This window comes from Syngnathus floridae, chromosome 14 (genome assembly GCF_059516105.1).
Source record: "Syngnathus floridae isolate MCC-2025c chromosome 14, RoL_Sflo_1.0, whole genome shotgun sequence".
Taxonomy (NCBI): Eukaryota; Metazoa; Chordata; class Actinopteri; order Syngnathiformes; family Syngnathidae; genus Syngnathus; species Syngnathus floridae.
In genome coordinates, this window is record NC_142426.1 from 11,401,005 (window position 1) to 11,420,032 (window position 19,028).

The window sequence follows — 19,028 nt, forward strand, 5'->3', positions numbered from 1 at the left end:
GGACAACTTGTATTTTGAATATTTGTATCCAGTCAACGATGTAGATTATTTAACTGGTGTCCCCTAAATTAGTTGTGAAAATTTATGTACTACATCACAAAGAAGTGTGTTGTGCGCCACATTACAACAGATGGCTTTATTCTGAAGTGTACCAAGAGTACCAGGACACTATTCAGTTCTGCTTTCTCTTTCTGTCTTTCTGTCTCTGTTGTGCCCCCGTCTCTCTCTCTCGACTCCCCCCCCACACACACACCAAACCTTCTTGCTGTGGTTTGAACGAGAGCTCCAAATCAGCGAGATCATTTCGACAAAGAGGTTAAATGCACAGACGAGGTTTTTATTTTTGCAGATGTTGGAATGTAAAATGAGGAGGGTGCCATAAGGGTCAAAGGGGAAAAAAAGTACATTTGTGAATTGAACAAAGAGAGGCCAGGGTCAGATATTATTTCAGATCCAAAGAATTTTGAGCAAAACAAACATGTCAAGTGAGGCCGTGCAACTAAAGGGCGATAGTGTCAATGTCAGAGGTCTGCTGACGCTACACCCCCTTACCCAAACGCACACACATATTTGTCAATATGGCCTGTGTGACTACTCTGTGCGTCACTGCTGTACTCTATAGTTTCAGCATGACTGATTTCCCCAATCGCCTCGAGAGCTTCATCGATCCCCGAGGGGAGCAGCAGCCCGTGACAACTCCAACATAGCCCCAAATCACCCACCAGCAACACCTCTCCTGCGGGCGGGACATCTTGTTCATACAACAGCTGCTACCTTTGTAGTATCTAATGATGGGAGGGGCAAGGGGGAGACAAACGTGTATTTCAGAAAAGAACATTTTATCTCAGTAGCCTCTGCTCTGATGCAACAGTGTCAGATGACTGTTGGATGTAGCCACTAGAGGGGGGAGCTGACTGTTATGCCTTGGGCTGATTTACAGCAACAATGGTTTCTCTTACCTTTTTCTTACCCCCCCTTTCCAGATTTTATCATCATTCTCAAATAGAACAGGTTTTAAATCTCTACTAGGTAACATATGGGCTTTTTTTGTTCTTGTTTAAATTTGTAACTGTTGTAGTATGACTTTTTCTACATTGTAATACTCCAGTCATATATATTCGGAACTCTCTTATTGAGCGAATATAAAAAATGACTATAGATGTGGCTTTATGCTGTGTCTTATGCTTTTTAAAATATAAATACTAAAAGTAATGTGAGCCCAATGCTGACACCTGCTGTGGCTGCTTTTGTTTGCTTTGAGGAAGATGCACCCTTGCAAAGTTTGCTGCATTTTAATTATAAATTGGCGGAGTCTAACAAGGCAGTTTGAGTTAGTGCTTCTGAGCATCACTAGTATTACTTTGTGCCGTTTGTCTGAGTGGTTTTTGAACAGCTCAATTTGTTCGGATGCCTCAACAGTTCTCAATTGTGACCACTAGATGTCGTTATTCTGCAACATTGTAATTTCTACAGTTCAGTATTCCAACTATATGTGACAGGTGTTAACATACATAGCTGGAACAGTTAAATGTCTTTTCAACTCATTTGAATGGGGGGGGGTGCTAAATTGATTTACAATCTTGACTTGGAATGAATTAAACTCGTAAGTTAAGGTAGCAATGTATTGGGTTATTTTCTTTTTGCAGGAAAAGGCTTAGACAATTGAGGATAATTAGTTGTTGGTGGAGGCCTTTGCTGTGAAAAGTGCCAACATTCTGTTTGCGTCCTTTCCATTTAGCAATTGTGGTTTTGTTGCACAATTTAACAGAGCTTAGCAAACAGACATGATGACGTTTGACAGGCAGCAGCTTCGGCAGTGCTTTTTACACACTTGAAAAGAGCTCGCTTGTTATCCAGGAATGCCAGCCATGCCTATGTGTAGCCAACATATGATGTCATGAGGCCCCTTTTGTAATTAATAATGGACACCATGGCTTTGATAACCTCGCATTAGGGGCAACGGATGGTGCACCCTTCAGTGGTTGCCTCCCCTCATCTCAGCCTCCATTTCAAGTGTTTGACGAGATGATACTATGCAGAAGCAAACGCTTGGCGTCTGTCTTGCTTCAAATGTCCATTTTCTTCCACCCTGGTGACGCACGCAGCACATGAAAAACTGGGAAATCATCTGGTTAGTTGCTGGCTCGTATATGTGCCAACAGTTGTCAAAGGCTTGTAAGACTGTTGACTATTTATTTTTTTTGGTAGTCATTTTACATAAAAAATCTTGTACATTTAAAATAGTGCTGAAATCACAGGACACAACCTAACAACATAAATGTCATAAAAAAATATATATATTTATTTACTGTACCTGTACAGTGGTGCCTTGATATACAAACTCAATTTGTTCAAAACACTTAAGTTGTCAAATTGTGTTCTTGAAATATTAAAAGTAAAACTCTATAATATTGTACATTATAAAAATAAATAGTACCGTTATTTCCAGACCGCAAGACACACCTGATTAAAAATGGCAACAGCTAAATTTAGCCCTAATTTTTTTTTTTTTTAACTCATGTTGGCAACTTTGCTTTTCCCGGCCTCCATGTCCATTTGTGTGAAAAGAAAGCTACAGTAGAGGAGGCAGCAGGGACTATCCATTCTTTAAATCTTCCCCCTTTCAATCCCTAAAATAGCAAATATTTCTCTCCTGGCAGCCCGATTCATTAAAACAGATGATTCTTTAAAACCTAATCCTAATAAAACTAATAACTGTGGGAACATAGCCCGTCGGTTCTCGGCTCCTCATCTTCCTGGTCTTATGTCCAAATATTTCCTGTTTAAGTTTTCAGCAGGAGCGCACGGAAGGTCGACCAGCTACAGTTTCATATTTACTTTACGTGTTTCTGGTCTTCAAAAATACATTGCCCCTGGCCATGGTTGACCTTATGTGCTCATGGACGTGAACATATTGTTTTTAATGTGTGTGTGTATGCCTGTCTGCTTTACCTAACATAGTCAAAGCATAATAGTGTCCAAAGGGAGATCCCCGTCCTGTGATTGTATCAGGATTCAATGTGTAGGCGAAAGAAAAGCAAGGAGTTAAAATGGCTCAAACATTTGGGGAAGGCTGAACCCATGCTGGCGAAGATCCCGCCCCCTTTCTTAACTCTGACCTCACTCTCAAACGTGTTCCTCTTGTGTGTGATACACATACACACTTGCTGGGTCACATGCCCACACACACATTACTCACATGGACATTCTGCAGGGGCACTTGGACCAACAGACCCAAAAAAGACAAAGACATGAGCAGAAGGCTGGTGTGAGTGGCTGAAGTTGGTGGAGGGAAGAGGAAGGACTTGTTTTTGTTTGCTGTACGATTAAAAGGTGCAGTAGCCCAAATGGGAGCGGAGGAAGCGCAGAGTGAAACAGAAGAAGAGCAGGCGAGAGAGTAGTCACATCCGAAGGCAACAGAGGGGGGTTAGGGGGGGGCGCCGCATTTAGACCTGAAGCTAAGATCCACGTTGGGGATCCATTAAATGCAGCTCTACTGAGAGGGGGAGACGTCCTTTTGTCCTTAGGACAAAAACAAGAGGACCAATTGAGGTGCTCGGGAAGACAGTCATTCCAATCTCCTCACCTCATCCAAAGAGGGAATCCAACTCATTCACAAGAATACACTTAAGGATGGATTGCATCACCTCATCCAGTCTGCCAGCTGACCACTGCTCCTAGAGCCGGCATCCACCACTCACGCCGTGGGGCATGACAACTCCCGGGAGAGCCGGACGGTCCGACAGAGAGAGGCAAACCAGAAAGCGGGTCGCAGTGTCCAGGGATGAGAGTCGACCCGAGTTGAGGAGAAGCAAGCTGTCCGGAAGAGGCGGCCGACGACGGGTCAGCAAGAGGGATCATGAGTGTGCCGAGCAGCTGCGGGTTCTGTTTTTCCATGGAGCGGACGGTCACGGTGCGCGGTGGGAACAAATGGGGATCGCCCTGTGCTGTCAACAGGCCCATTGACATCATTCAGAAACGCAGGCGGTAATTAAGAGCCTTCTCATTTCTCTTAAATTCTCTTTTCATGTGTCTGAAACACGTCTCATGTTCCTTGTGTCAAATTTGAAATCCAGCACATCTAAAAGTGATCATTCTCCCCACTTAGCCCTCACCACTAATAATTATTTTAATATAATTTGTAAGCAAATGTTACTTACACTGAACCTGCACATATTTCACACATTCACCTAGTCAGAGATTTTTGGCCACTTGACCTTTGTTCTTCTCTGAAAGACTGTCTTGCTTTGGTGCCATTTGGTGTGATCCACAAAAAATACATTTTAGGTAAGTTGAGGGAGCTTTGTTATGTAAAAGTAGTCTTTTGGCCGTATCTTGTGACATCTGTAGGCAATTAAAAGCCTCTTTAGATGGGCGTGGATGGATATTCACTTTTTTTTTTGAATGAGTTTGTACGGTATATTTCCTAACTTGAATGCCCTTGCATGTGAGAAAGGAGAGCCGCAGTCACTGATGCTTTTTCTGATGGTTATCGAACCGCAAAACGCAACTTAGGCAAGACCTGCTGTTGGCCACAGCTCACATTCACACGTTGTCTTATTGACCTCACACGTCACCCGATCAAGCCCCGCCACATCCCAACACACAGGCACCTGTACATTTTATGCTTATTTAATTACGCGTTTAAAAATTCAGCTTTTAATCATTTCAAACGTGTGTTTAGAGAGTTATAAAAATATAATTAAAAAAAACAACTTAATATTAGTGTCAGCTTTTCGTTGCGGTTACCTAGCTCTGTGATATTTTCAAAAACACTCCTCAGGTCTTATTGGCTCTATTCGGTTGCTATTTGTTTTTAACTCACATAAAGGAAGCAGTGTTTTTAGTCATAAGATTCCAAAATGATCATAAAGATCCCAGAGTAGCACCACCAAGTAATTATCTTTTACTACATCTTGCTGTGAGCATTACTTTGCCTGTAAGTTAGCAGGAGAGCATCATGGAACTACATTTACTACATTTAAGTGGTTTGAGAGCATGTTAGGGAAAAAAACCCATACAAAGACGCTGAGAGAAAATCCTGTTTACATTATGATATTCTGTGGTGTGTCATGTGCGAGGTGCACATGGAATACACGTGTAACATTTGGGAGTATTTTACATTTATCATGTCTGAGTCAGTATCACAAAGCTTTCCCAAAATTGTTTCGATTTTCCAATGAACTTCATATTTATTCCATCACACAGATGTTGTTATGAATCCAATTTGGTCAAGCACGCACCTTTTTTTTTAAAAAATAGATTAATTGCATGCAGACAATGTAGCCTACATGCAAACAGCAAAATAAGAACGTCACTTAGCAACATTGGCTTGATAGCATTTATCATTGATTCACTTACCAACCTGTCTGTGTACTGGTTAATGTATATTTCAAATTTCTTAAAAGCTTATTGTTTTGTTGGCGTGTGGACACATTTTAAGACACTCTTTTGGACACTAACTAGAAATTTTACACATGAGCTTGAGAACAGCAGAGCCCAAACAGTCTCCTTGCTTCATATGTCAAATGGTCTGGAGCTTGTATTGTTGAGCCATGATTTTGACCTTTGCAAGTGCATCCACTGATGGGGGGGGAACGAGCGAATGCTGATGAGCAAAGGTCTCCATTATTCTCCCGAGGAATTGCATGGAGAAGTGACATGTGAGATAAACAGCCATGTCAAACCCCATGTTTAATTCACTCATTACACAACCAATAGTGATTGATGTCTAAACTGACCTTTTACACACTGCATCTTTTTCACATAATAAATATGTCTTCTTTTAAAATGTAATACCCACCATTAGGGCCAAATATTCTTTACCTAAAAATGCTAAAATTCAGCTGTACAAACTCTGACCTGAAATTAAGAAAACTAAATATTGCGAGTCACATGTAGCAATACCTGTTTTGATAAGTTGACACAGCAAACAAAAGAAAATTATGCACACGAAATAGTTTCCCACATTAACTTGAATAATCCTTTCACTAAACTGCAATTTACAACTCATGGTAAAATCTGTATCACATAATCACCTTTTAGGTCAAATTTAAAAAGAAAACGTGAAAATATCTGTAAAAGCTGATGTGCTGGAAAAAAGAAAAAAAAAGTAGACGGATTAGATTTTTGAAATCACCATCAGTACATTTAGGGACGCACGATTCCAAATCCGATTAGAATGCTGTTCACCAGTGTCATTTTTTTCATGATGGATTCTCATCCAGAAGCATACAGTGCCATTTTGAATGAATTGATCGATCCAGTTCCCATCAACAGTATCTGATATGAGCCAAGTTTCAAACAAAGTAGCGATGAAATAGCGCATCAACACAGCCGGGAGCCGGATGGAAAAACCCCGGAGACTTTAGGAGGTATTCGGACTGAACCGCACTGACAACAAACAATGTTGGAGGGAGCCAGTGTGATTTATGCAAGCAGAAAGTGAATATGAACTAAGAGCTCTGAAAAGATGGCAGATCTGGCACATCGCATGTGAATGAGGTAACCGAGGTTACGAGCTCTGGGTGTATTTCACTGAAATTCAACCCTCCTCTGTCAGTTCATCAGAGAATCCGGACAAAGAGGAGAAAGATAAATCACCCTCTTGATTTATCAGACTCTCCCTAAAGTGCGAAAGTTGGATGTGATCTAATAACTCCGATGCCAAAGTGCTTAAAGGCGTCATTTACTTGCATGAACGCGTAGCTACGAGGAAGAAATTGGGAAAAATTGCTAGCTCCGCTTTCCAGGTCAACGTGGCCAGGATGGCTCCATCAGGCGTTCCGCACCACATGAATCTTTTTGTTTGTAGCAACGATGAAGTCATCGCATGCCTTCAGCTGACCATGGCATCAAAGCCAAAGTACATTTTGTCATCATAAATATGTCTTTGGATGTTAGTTTCTTGAATTATCGGTGCTTAATGGGAGATAGCCCAACAGGGAGCATGTCGGGTCGCCCATAGATCTGCCTCATAGATAGGGCGGGACGCATGACTCATCCCAATGTTCTTGTCTTGTCTTTGCACCGATCAAACAATTTGCTCTTGTAAATAAACATTGAGTAGACTTTAATGGTCATCCAATATGTTATGAACATTGCATACTGAATTTTCCTCACCACATTGTGATCTAGCAACTACGCAATATTAGAAAAGAGCTTTTTTTGAAAAAATATCAGTTGTATGAACATTTTAAGATTACTATACACTCAAACATGTAGATCAGGGGTGTCAAGCTAATTTTTTTCGCGGGCCGCATTGTAGTCATAGCTTCTTTCGGAGGGCCATTATGACTGTCAACCCAAATAAATGTATGAGCACCTCATATTTTATACAGTAAAAGCTACAAAACAAACTGACAAATAACTCGTTTTCAAATCAGATGAGTAAAAACTGGTCAAAAAAGATATTAAAAGTGAAGACAATTTACAATTCTAGTAATGACACACGAATTTGATGCACAATTTGTCTTCGCGGGCCACATAAAATGATGTGGTGGGCCGTATCTGGCCCCCGGGCCTTGAGTTTGACACCTGTAATGAAGATGATGATGATGATGATGTCATCTCAACACATTTCCGAATCTGTTTAGTTGACACAAAACCATTCTTTTTGTCTCTCGACGTTGCTGGCATTGATAAATGAGCAAAGATTATTAGTGTAATTTCTCACACCACAATATGTCAGCTTTACTGAGCAAATGTTGAACTTTTCTCAACCTCATCTCATTTGTCCTGGTCTCACTTCCTCTCCTTACGTCTCACCTCACCTCCAAACCTTCCAAGTCTTCTCCTCTCACTTGTCTCATTTTGTTCTCTGCGGTGCCAGACCATTCCACAGGACAGCAGTCTGCCTGTGCGTGTTGGACGTCGAGGGTGATGACTCAGAAAAGACGTTTTTGAGCCATGATGATGTCATTTGGAACCGATTCGCTCGCAGAAACCAACCACCTGCATTTGGCACATTTGTATCTTTTTTAACATCTTTGAATCTGCATCCCTACCATTTAATATATTCTGTGGACATTGCCCATCTACATATACATTTTGTGGAAACTAGTGGGTGATTTTACGTGTGATTCCGTCTGCTCTACAAGAAGCTAAACAGCAATGACCGGCCTTGGAAATACAATTTGAGTACTGGAATTTTACAGCGAGTTCAACATACTTTTTGCCAAGATAAAAAGCATGAACTTCTTTTGTCAAAAATAATCAGACCAAAGATCTAACCTGCATATGGACTGGATAATATTCCACCCTCTAAATCCTTCAGCATGCTTATATAGTAGAGTGTATCAGAGGTCACGGCGCGCTCCATGTGCAGGAGGGCAGGCGTCATAGCAGCATGGTGTTGTTTTCCCAAGGAAAGATCTGAGGCTGGCCTCTGACGTTGATTACAGCCGTCCGCATACAATAATAATTGTACATACACACACCCGAGTGACTTGACGTGGTTTGGGGCGCCACTTTAATCACAGTGCACCGATCACGCAAACACGCTTGCGGCATTTACAGATCAGCTGCTCATTTGATGTGTGTGCGTCACAATTTGATTACCTGTTGGCAAAACATTTTATACTGAAGCTATTTGTTGACTTTTCTTTTTCGATCATATGACTTACCTAAAATTGGTACATTTGTTGAACACAGATTAAAAAAGTTCAATGCATTCTTTTTACGGCGGGGTACGTTTCAGACCCGCTTAAAAATATGTCATATAGAAAGACTAAATAAAATATTTTAAATCATTTAATTTACCCCTGCTACATGTTTATAAAAAATTTAACAAAGCAAAACATGGCTAAACATATTAAAACACAATTTTCCGTTCTCACTCTTGCTTTTTTTTTCCTTTTAGAAGCCTGCCGGTTTCTTTTTTAACCTACTCTGACTGCGATTTCTAACTCTTCAAAATTCCCTGCTACACTAAAGGCACAAAACTTTATTTCAGAATTACCTGCGTATTGTAAAAATAGTTTTTTTTTTTTTATAAATGCCTAAACGGTGGAGTGAACAATGAATCACAGTACAGCGGAGGAACACAGTACTGGTCTTATTCACACACACATCAGCAGCGATCACAAGAAGGTCAGTGAGGTGGCCGTCTAACGCTAACACCGGTTGATATTTTTTTCAAACTAAAGTCGACACCCTCTTTCTGAACAATGAATATACAGTCGCAGTTGCATAAGGTGTGACTGTGCGCAGCGGTCATTTAAACCCTGCCTCTGGTTTTGTAGCAGGGTGAAACCTCCCTTTTGGTTTCTGTTCTGTTTTATTTAACAAGGCGGATTAGTCAGTAAGGGAGAAAAGGGCAGATGAACACAAAGTCCCTTTGCTAAATGTTCTTTTGCAATCTGGCTGAATAATTATTGTTAGAATAAGCAATGCGTTAGCCACGCCACAACTATAACAGACATGCAGTCAGAAAAAGACCAATGGGGCTTACCTGATTCAAAATCTTAATTGTCAATGCAAACGTGTGTTGTTTTATACTATTTAAAAAAAAAAAAAATCAAAATAATAATTTAAAACATTCAATTAGAGTACTTGAGCAAGCTCACACAGTCACAATGGGAAAACATACGAACTTTACACACGAAGGCCGGAGCCGAGATTCGAACACCGAACCTTAGACCTTGGCCAGACGTGCTAACCGCTTGAACTACATAAATCTGAATCAAAAAATACTTTTACATTCCAGTCAAGAAGCCGTTTGATGTATTCAAGTGTCAAGTTCTTCCACACAGTGAACAATTGTCAGAGCTGGGTGTCAGGAGCAAAAGGCCCCGGAATAATGAATGAAGGTTCAGGTGACAGCTCGCCCCGCTTAAGCGACCTATCCCCTCACCCCCTCGCTTGGTCTCTCTTGTACTTTTAGCTCCCCCCCAGATGGGACTGGCATTGACGTGACAGGCGGTGACGCAGGCGGGGTGTCCAATATCAGGGCCGCTGACAGGATGCCATCAATCTCATTTTTTACCAGTCAGCCTTTTATGTAACAAAATGGCCACAAAGTTGCTATTAGGTGCACACTAAAAAGTTAGTTTGTGAGGCTACTATTATGAGCATGAATAAATTAGAACACCTACGTACGCAAATGGAGCAGACCTTCTCTCGAAACAGCAGATGATGGTTCGTTAACTCTCCCCGAACTTTCATAGGTTTTCTTCAGCTAGTCTGGCTCCCTTCCATATTCCAAAAACATCCGTGGTCGCTTCACTGAAGCCTCTAAATTGTTCGTAGAAGCACGATATTTTTTTTTTAAATACGCTTTTTTCATAGATTGTATTCTTTCTGACCTTTCTCTGCCTAGTATTTACATCTCAGTCCGATGTGACCTCTCTTGCAGTGTCCCATATGCCCAGTAGAGGGACCCTATCCTCATTGACAATTTTCAAGGCTGCAGCAGCAGCTACTTAAACTGAGAATCACCTCACAGAAAATTCAACAAGCCTCACACCCAACAGGGTTATTTTTGAAGTAATTAAACATAGTTCTTTGCATTTTTAGCACCGTGCCTGAGAAAGTGAGGGAAAGGAGAGAAGAAGTGGGTGGGTGAGACCAGTGGGCGTTTGGAAAACACAAAAACAATGGAGTCAAATTTGGGACACATTGTATCTATGGGAACTGCTTGTTCAGACAATATAATGAATGTGCACTGATGTTTTCACCTTTTAGACACATGAAATCATCACCCAGCTATCTTGACAAAATGTGTAACTGTAAATTTATTAATGTGACTCCCTGTATTGGATCTCACTGTGGTACTATGCTATTTAACGCATTTTTCATCATTTTGCCATAATCAATGGCCTAAAAACAAAGTGAAACAACATTCAGTTTTCATCATTTTGAAATCATCCTCCCATACTGGGCCCTTATAGAAACGTTCTGAGTTTTGTGTTTAGTCCAATGTTGTGCCAAGCCTTGGTCCCCTCGCCTGTGCTCAACTCAAATAAGCACGAGCAAAATAACTGGAAGCGAGGCAGTGAGGAAAAGTCGTGGGCGATGTTTTCATCTGCGGGCTAATTTTATCTCAGCTTGGGTTTCAAATAGAAACCCCATCATAAATATGCATGAATGGGTGGGGGGGGGGGCACTCTGTGGTGCAGCAGGAGAGCAGAGCAGATAGAGGAAAGGAGGGGGGGGGTACTCTGTGTACTCTACCTGAAATCCTATTTTTAGCTCCAACGATTCCGCTCTCGGTCTATTCCCCCATGTGAGGAGATGCTAAATTTAGCTGCTTGGAGACAGAAGCGTGATGAGAGGACAAAAATAGAAGCAAGTTTATGGTCAGCACGCAGGAACAGCGAGGGGTGTCGCATCATTTGTAAGGACGGAATGCGACAGATGGAGAAAAATAGGAAAGATGGAGAGTCAGAGATAATGCCTACAGATCACAATGCACTGACTTTTGAGTTGAATTCCTACCGTGACCAAGCTAAACTCAATTTACTGTACTAAATGAATGCGATTTTTAAATGTAGGGGGGGGGGGGATTTGGGTCAAGCGGTTGACTTTATTTTTTGATATATACAATGTATACAAAACATAATGAACATTTAAAAGTCTGCAAGCCTAAGTAGTAAGTTAGCCAGTCTCACTGAAAATGATTAATAAACTGTTTATTAAAAAAATATACGAGAAGAGGACCTTAAAAAGAAATAATTGGGTACGAAATGGCAATATTGAGGAATAAAATTGTTAAGCACAGCATGGTATTGTCTCAAAACGAACTGTGCAATGCAGAAAAATAATCTGATTTTCTAAAATGTAATTACTCTATGTTCTGTAGTATCCGTGTTCTGGTTGTGTGTCCCATGGGCAATGGTCCTGACTATGTAATTAATCCTTCACAAACTTTTGGACATTTTGGTGTGAATGCACCTTGAAAACTCAGCAAAATCGACTTTACTTAGTCTCTCCTCTGCCCCCCCCTCCCCACACTGTCCTCCCTCTGACTCCTCTGCTACATATATTGCAGTCAGTGTAGCTGAAGCTGTCACATGAATGGAGCAGCAAAGGCTGTTGTTATGTAATATCCAGTAACACACCAGCGTCTTGTCCTCATGCAGCACCCTCATTGGGTAGCAGAGCCAGAAGAGGGAGGATGGGAAGAGAGGAAGATTTTTTTTTTTTGCATACTGCAGTTGCTATAGCTCTTCATTAAAATGCAATGATAGAAAATGTATCTTTATGGATACCGTAGGTTTCTAAACTACCTCAACACACATTTATGGTTGTAGATGACATGCATTTGAATTTTCATGTTTCATCAATGGCTTAGACAGTCAGAAATAAACATAGGCACTCATATATAAGTATAAACAAAATGTTCAACCAATCCATAATAACATAATCAAATCAAAGCCTGCTTGCAGTAATTATACGTATACCTTAAAAATGCAATTTTAACACACAGGGAACAACAAAATACAACTAAGATTTGTATATTTAACAACAAGATGTTCAAGAAAACTTAATTTTATTTTATGTTTACTAGCTAAATTTGAAGACGCTAAACACAATAGCGTAGCTGTTGGGGTAATTCCAAACGTAAAAAAACAATGGAGCAGCAACACAGCACATTTGTGATTGTTTGGTCAAGAATTGCGTTGCCCTTCAAAGTGGATCAATGTGGACCAATGCAAGCAACGTGGCCAGCCTGTGAAGAAAGGCCTCGTCGTGTGCGATCAGAAGGAAGTCCCCCTCGCCTGAACACCTACCTATTTTTAGACTCTCACTCTCGTATGAACTCAGTTTGTGCACGCAGACCTAATAATCTTCAGATATTTTTATACTTCCCCTTTTGCTTGATGTTTCACGAATTCGAGTATTCCCCCGTTATATTGCTGTTGACCTTTTGTGCCCCCGGTATCCAGAACCGAGCAAACGCTCTGCGGATGCGCTCGTATAATGAACTTGATGTGAAGTCACGCAACTCATATTTTTCTCACTCTCTGTCTGTCTACAGTTTTGATGTGGAAAATGGATTGTCAGTGGGGCGTAGTCCCCTGGACGCTCAGACCAGCCCGAGCTCCGGTGGTCTGGTCCTACAGGCCAACTTTCCTCACAGCCAGCGGCGGGAATCTTTTCTCTACCGCTCCGACTCCGACTTTGACCTGTCACCCAAAGGTCCTTTGAAAAATGCCTCCGCTGCCAGCGACTTGTAAGTTCATTTGTTCACTTCATCTGATTACAAGCTAAACATTTATTAAATTTGTTTCCCCAATTTGGATTGTCCAGCTAAAATTGCCGCCTTTCATTCTACTTGTACCTGAATATCAGAATAAACGTGCTGTGTATCCATTTCACATTCACAATCAGGGAAAAAAAAAAGGTGGATTGTGCCTCCCCCTAAAACAGTGACAGATCAAATCAAAACACTTGAAACAATGGCAAGCCCCCTCTCCACCTCATGGCTGTTTGTTTTTAAAGGGAAGAAAGCTTGAAGCACTGGGAGGTCAACTGGTTGTCATCTCGGTGAGACCAACATGATAATCATCCAATTAAATCGCTGATTTGCGTCCCTCAAACCCTCCTAGTGTCTTCCCTGTTAGCTTCACGGCCGTCCCACTCCCACTTTCCTCCCACCAAAAGTGACTGAAACATTAACTGAATAAAATTTAATTCACCTTCGATCCCTTTGGTTCCCTAAACACCATGTTTTTTTTTCTATGTGTGTGCATGGCATTTTTTTGTTTGTGAAAAAAGAACCACATTTTGTTTCTCTTATTAGTATTCCATCCTCGTGTTGCATCCACCCTGTTTTTTCCCCTCACTAAACTTTACCAGTGCATGTACATTGTTCTTGATACACAAAAAATATTCCCACCATTACTCAGTAATGTTTTTAATGAGATTGAATGAGTTTATTTTGCCTACTGTTATTTTTGGTTACTGTTTTTTTTTTTTAACATACTAATAATATGGAATAATTCTGAACAGATTTTTACCCTTACCAGACACTACATTAGATACATGTGTAAAAAAAAAAAAAAAAAAAAAGATTAAATATTGCGGTAACTGTTTACGACCGCATTCCATCCCACTTTCCAACCTTGCTTAGTTTTGTACATTGTGTGAGTTATATACTGTTCATCATCAAACAGTATATATAGAATAAATGTCGCTTCTTTTACAAAGCACTGTGTTATGTTTTGTAGTCATCCATTTCCTGTTTGTGTTTTCCTCTCATGCAGACACACAGAAGACATGATTGTCACACCGTTTGCACAGGTAAGTCCACTCCATCCTGACGATTCAAGACATTTAAGACGAGAGACAAAATGCATAATGGGCTCTGAGTACACAGCAAAATTATAGATGAGTGTTCCTTGAATAAAGTGAAAAACAAATGTTGAGATAGTTTAACGACTTTTTTTTCTTTCATTTTGCAGGTCCTCGCCAGCCTGAGGACAGTCCGGAGCAATTTTGCTGTTATAACTGGCCAGCAAGATCGGCCAGCCAGCAAGTAGGTGACGTCATTATACAATCTCATTGTCATGAAATAAATGGATGATCTGTGTCTGCAGAACTCGATCTTCTGGCAGCAACCCGCCATCCATGTGCAACACCAGTCTGGCAGGTCAGTGCTTGTATTCGATTGATTAGTGGCAGTATCGAGTTGCATCCTTGTTTGAAACGCAAGACAGAGATGGCCGCATTGAAGTTGATGCTCATGCATATATATATTTTTTTTTTCATAATGACTGCCTATGTGCACCATATGATAGCATGGTATTTCATTAATACAGTAATCCCACACTGTTGTGACAAACAGTATATAGAATATTTTGGGGATTTGAGTCTATCCCATAATAACCCTGCTATGTTGTCCTGAAACAGAGGAGCCTCACCAGCAGCTCGCCATCGAAACTCTGGATGAGCTGGACTGGTGTCTGGAACAACTGGAGACCCTGAAAACCCGACACTCTGTCAGCGAAATGGCCTCTAACAAGGTAATTGTACGAGCGACGCATCTCGTCATTTGGAGCGGAGTCATTTCCAGTATTGGAATGGCCATTCATTTGTTTTCGCCATTCACTTTTCAAGTGAGCAAAAGTATTGGAACACCTGCCTTTTAGATTGATGGCTTAAATATTAGATGCTGGTTGTTTTGGGCTTTGGGAAGCATTGTTGTGGCATCTGAAAGTGAGCACTCCCCTTAGGCAATAAATTGTTTTCAACGTTTGGCCTTTACATATTTCTATGTAACGGCAAAATTCCCGTGATTCAGACTCCAGGAAAGTCATGTGATGTTCACTGTTGCCTAAACACAACCATAAGAGCATCCATCCGTGTCCTATGAAAATAGACTCATTGAGAAGTGGTTTCCTCCATGAATGAGCGTGAGGGTTTTTCGTGCATGCCAACCAAGACAAGACACGCCCTTCCCCCCACTCGTGCAGAAAAATGTGAATGAGGATGAAACGGCATCCCCATCCATCCTTTCCCCAACCCCCTTGCATCCATCCCTCTCCTCCACTTCCCCCACCTCTCCATCCACATCTTCTTTTTTCCACGCCGAAGCCCAACGTTCGCGTGATTCCACGATTAGACCGCCCACTCAGCATACACGTGCTTCATAGTATCACGCACAGGGAAGCACGGAAACATAATACATTGTCGCATACTTCGATTGTCTGCCCGGATACATAAGGCAGCCTGGGTTTCTCTCTTGGTCAATGAACAGCATCAGTCAATGGAGGAGATGATAACATCAAGATCAAGGGTGCGAACATGGTCGGCTAAATGACAGTTGTTTCTGCATCACTGACAACTTTGTCAAACAATTTCTATATAGAAAATGAATGTGGATACATTGCAAGTGACCCCTGAAATTGCACTTTGGAGAACTCAATTCATGTGAGGATTGGTCCCCCCCGCCCTTGTGTGCTGTGAAATTTTTCAAATGTAAGTTTGAAAATGTAGTTTTAAAAAATAACAAATATTTAATTATTGTTTATATATATCCTCCCTTTCCTGTAGATGATGCTCATGATGGTCAGTGTCCTCACATTATTCTGGTACATGATGTACTATTTTTATTTTTGGCTTCATGAATGAACCAGCCCCCCCTGTCCCTTTCCCGTACTCCTCCCTTTCAACAATTTTCTTCATATCATCTTCAAACTTGGTGCACATGGCGCATCTCACAACCTCCAGCTCCGACACGCTCAGCCCCTCCCAGTTTGTGTCGCTTTCGACCAATGAGAGCCTGCGGCTCCCCCGACCTCCACTGCAGCACTCGCCGTATTGGCTGCTATTCTCAGATATTTTTTGGAGGGAGGCGTGGATTAGAGTAACTCGTTCTCCGACTGTTTACACACACAGCAAGCAGTAACAGAGTGAATGAGGGAGAGTCGGGAAGGAAGATCTAGTCTCATAGATCCCATCTCTTGGACCTCCGCTTGTATTGATCAAGGCATTCCCAGGGTTTACCAACCGGTGGATTTCCCGCTTGCAGTAGCTTCTGCTCAGAGAAGCAGTGAAGAAGGACAGGGCAGTGGCAGACGATGACCACAAAACTAGGATCGCTCACGTTTTAATTCTTGCTTCCATGCTTGATTTTGCGCTGAAATGCCAGAAGTGGATCCTTTCATCTCGGAGTCGTGGATGTTCATTCAGGTAAGAGAGCTTAACTGATGAAGATGCTTTGAGGATGGTAAGGGAGGGGGGGCTGATTGAGGCTCACATGTTGCTGGCTTTGTGAATAAAGAACTACTGAAGTTGAGGAATGTGAGGGATACTTTTGATTCCACATGTGATTGAATGAAAACAAGCTCGTTGTTTCAGTACGGATTTTTAGGGGATTTTTTGTTTTGTGGCAATGGCTTAAATTGGAAGACAACGCGTTACTGTTTGCCGTCTTCGAAACAAGCTGACGGTCTGCTTTGCTGTGTCCAGTTCAAGAGGATGTTGAACCGAGAACTCACCCAGCTGTCAGAGACCAGCCGCTCAGGGAACCAGGTCTCTGAGTTCATCTCAAGTACCTTCCTAGGTAATTTACTTGGCATTTTCATTGCATTGCATGTTTGCTTATTCATCATGATCCCTTTATTTTGCCTGTGGCCATCTGACAGAGAAGCAACATGACATGGACATCATGGCTCCGCCCACCAAGGAGGAGAAGAAGAAGCGACCCATGTCCCAGATCAGTGGCGTGAAGAAGCCCACTCACAGCCCCAGTCTGGCACCCTCCACCATCCCTCGCTTTGGGGTCAACGCCGCCCAGGAAGGACTTCTGGCCAAGGTACAAGGACAGCTTTAGGGATGCTTTGAGAAGTTTCTATGCATTGTTTTGACAATTGTGTATGCTTGTGTGCAGGAATTAGAGGATGTCAATAGATGGGGAATTGACATCTTTAAGGTCTCCGAGCATTCTGGGAATCGTCCACTCACGGTCACCATGTATACCATTTTCCAGGTAACGTGTGGCAAACATCTGAATAATGAATCCAATTAAAATCGCAACACCATTTTCATCTTAATTTTGATCTGGTGGTCAAACTGCCATGTTTTTATCAATTTCTTTTTCACTTTAATGTCTGGTCAAACATGATTTTTTTTTTATGGCTGTATATTTATTTTTTACATATTAATTCAGTTCTCAAGAAATTCAACTTGGCCCTTTTGTCTCAGGAACGCGACTTGCTCAAGTCTTTCAAGATTCCAGTAGACACTTTCATCACCTTCATGATGACTTTGGAGGATCACTACCACGCAGACGTAGCGTATCACAACAACATCCACGCCGCAGATGTCGTCCAATCCACCCACGTGCTACTTTCCACACCTGCGCTCGAGGTAGATGAGCATTGCCAAGCCCCAAAATGTATTATGGAGAAACGTCACTATTGATGGTTTTCAATCAATTATATTCTCTGTGTGTGTTGGTGAAGGCTGTGTTTACCGATCTGGAGATCCTCGCCGCTCTCTTTGCCAGCGCCATCCATGATGTGGACCATCCTGGTGTTTCCAATCAGTTTCTCATCAACACAAGTGAGTTTGCCACTGTACATTTGTGTATGAAGCACCACTTTAAATTCATGAAACTCTATCCCTCTCAGATTCGGAGCTCGCCTTGATGTACAACGACTCATCGGTGTTAGAGAATCACCACCTGGCTGTCGGCTTTAAGCTTCTGCAAGAGGACAACTGTGACATCTTTCAAAACCTCAGCACGAAACAGAGACACTCACTACGCAAATTAGTCATTGACATGGTGAGTTACCTTCACCCAGTGGCATCTAAATTGTCTTCTCGCGAGAATTCCTGATGCGATTGTTGTGATCACAGGTGCTAGCCACTGATATGTCCAAACACATGAACCTGCTGGCAGACCTAAAAACCATGGTGGAGACCAAGAAAGTTACAAGTTTAGGTGTTCTCCTTCTGGACAATTACTCAGACCGCATACAGGTGAGAACTTTTTGTGATTTTTATCTTATAAGATTTTTTTTTTTCCTGGGCAAAATACTTGTTAATAATACTAAGTATTATTATTATTAAGAAGCTTGTTCTTGACAAAGATTTTGTTTTTATTATTCTAATACAAAGTCTGAATTCATCCTGTTTCTTGAAATGAGCGTGTTTATTTTCTTGGTATGAAATTCAATCCCAATCCTAAAGTTTGATTGCTTTAAGGATTGTCTGAAGATCCATTTCTCTCCCCTTGGACTCAAAATATTTGCTAACCCCTGCTTATATTCAACACCTTAATAATGCCAATAAAATCACTGCAGGTTCTTCAGAACATGGTGCACTGTGCAGACCTGAGCAACCCCACCAAGCCACTCGAGTTATACCGGCAGTGGACTGATCGGATCATGGTGGAGTTTTTCACCCAAGGGGACAGGGAGCGAGACAAGGGCATGGAGATCAGCCCCATGTGTGACAAACACAACGCCTCCATTGAGAAGACGCAGGTAAAGTGTGTCCGCATCGTCAATAGTGACACGGCTGCAGTAGACCCATTCACCTGACTTGCCAGCCATCCAATGGCGAGGAATCCCTTTCAT

The 19,028-nt window shown here is 41.7% G+C and overlaps 1 protein-coding gene across 4 annotated transcripts in view; it reads left to right on the forward strand.

The window, feature by feature from the left end:
- pde4ca (phosphodiesterase 4C, cAMP-specific a) overlaps nt 1–19,028 on the forward strand; it is a 38,028-nt gene that overhangs the window by 15,581 nt on the left and 3,419 nt on the right. Inside the window, exons 1-15 of one of the 4 annotated variants that reach the window (XM_088395844.1) lie at nt 3,512–3,987; nt 12,980–13,174; nt 13,444–13,488; nt 14,208–14,244; nt 14,406–14,479; nt 14,541–14,593; nt 14,854–14,966; nt 16,915–17,008; nt 17,091–17,260; nt 17,336–17,434; nt 17,650–17,814; nt 17,910–18,009; nt 18,078–18,232; nt 18,307–18,429; nt 18,753–18,935. In XM_088395844.1, the coding sequence (XP_088251970.1) occupies nt 3,860–3,987; nt 12,980–13,174; nt 13,444–13,488; nt 14,208–14,244; nt 14,406–14,479; nt 14,541–14,593; nt 14,854–14,966; nt 16,915–17,008; nt 17,091–17,260; nt 17,336–17,434; nt 17,650–17,814; nt 17,910–18,009; nt 18,078–18,232; nt 18,307–18,429; nt 18,753–18,935 (1,734 nt within the window). In that variant the 5' untranslated portion in view covers nt 3,512–3,859. Of the gene's footprint in view, nt 1–3,511; nt 3,988–12,979; nt 13,175–13,443; nt 13,489–14,207; nt 14,245–14,405; nt 14,480–14,540; nt 14,594–14,853; nt 14,967–16,914; nt 17,009–17,090; nt 17,261–17,335; nt 17,435–17,649; nt 17,815–17,909; nt 18,010–18,077; nt 18,233–18,306; nt 18,430–18,752; nt 18,936–19,028 lie in introns of those variants that run through there. The other 3 variants (XM_088395842.1, XM_088395845.1, XM_088395843.1) reach the window with 3 other exon arrangements.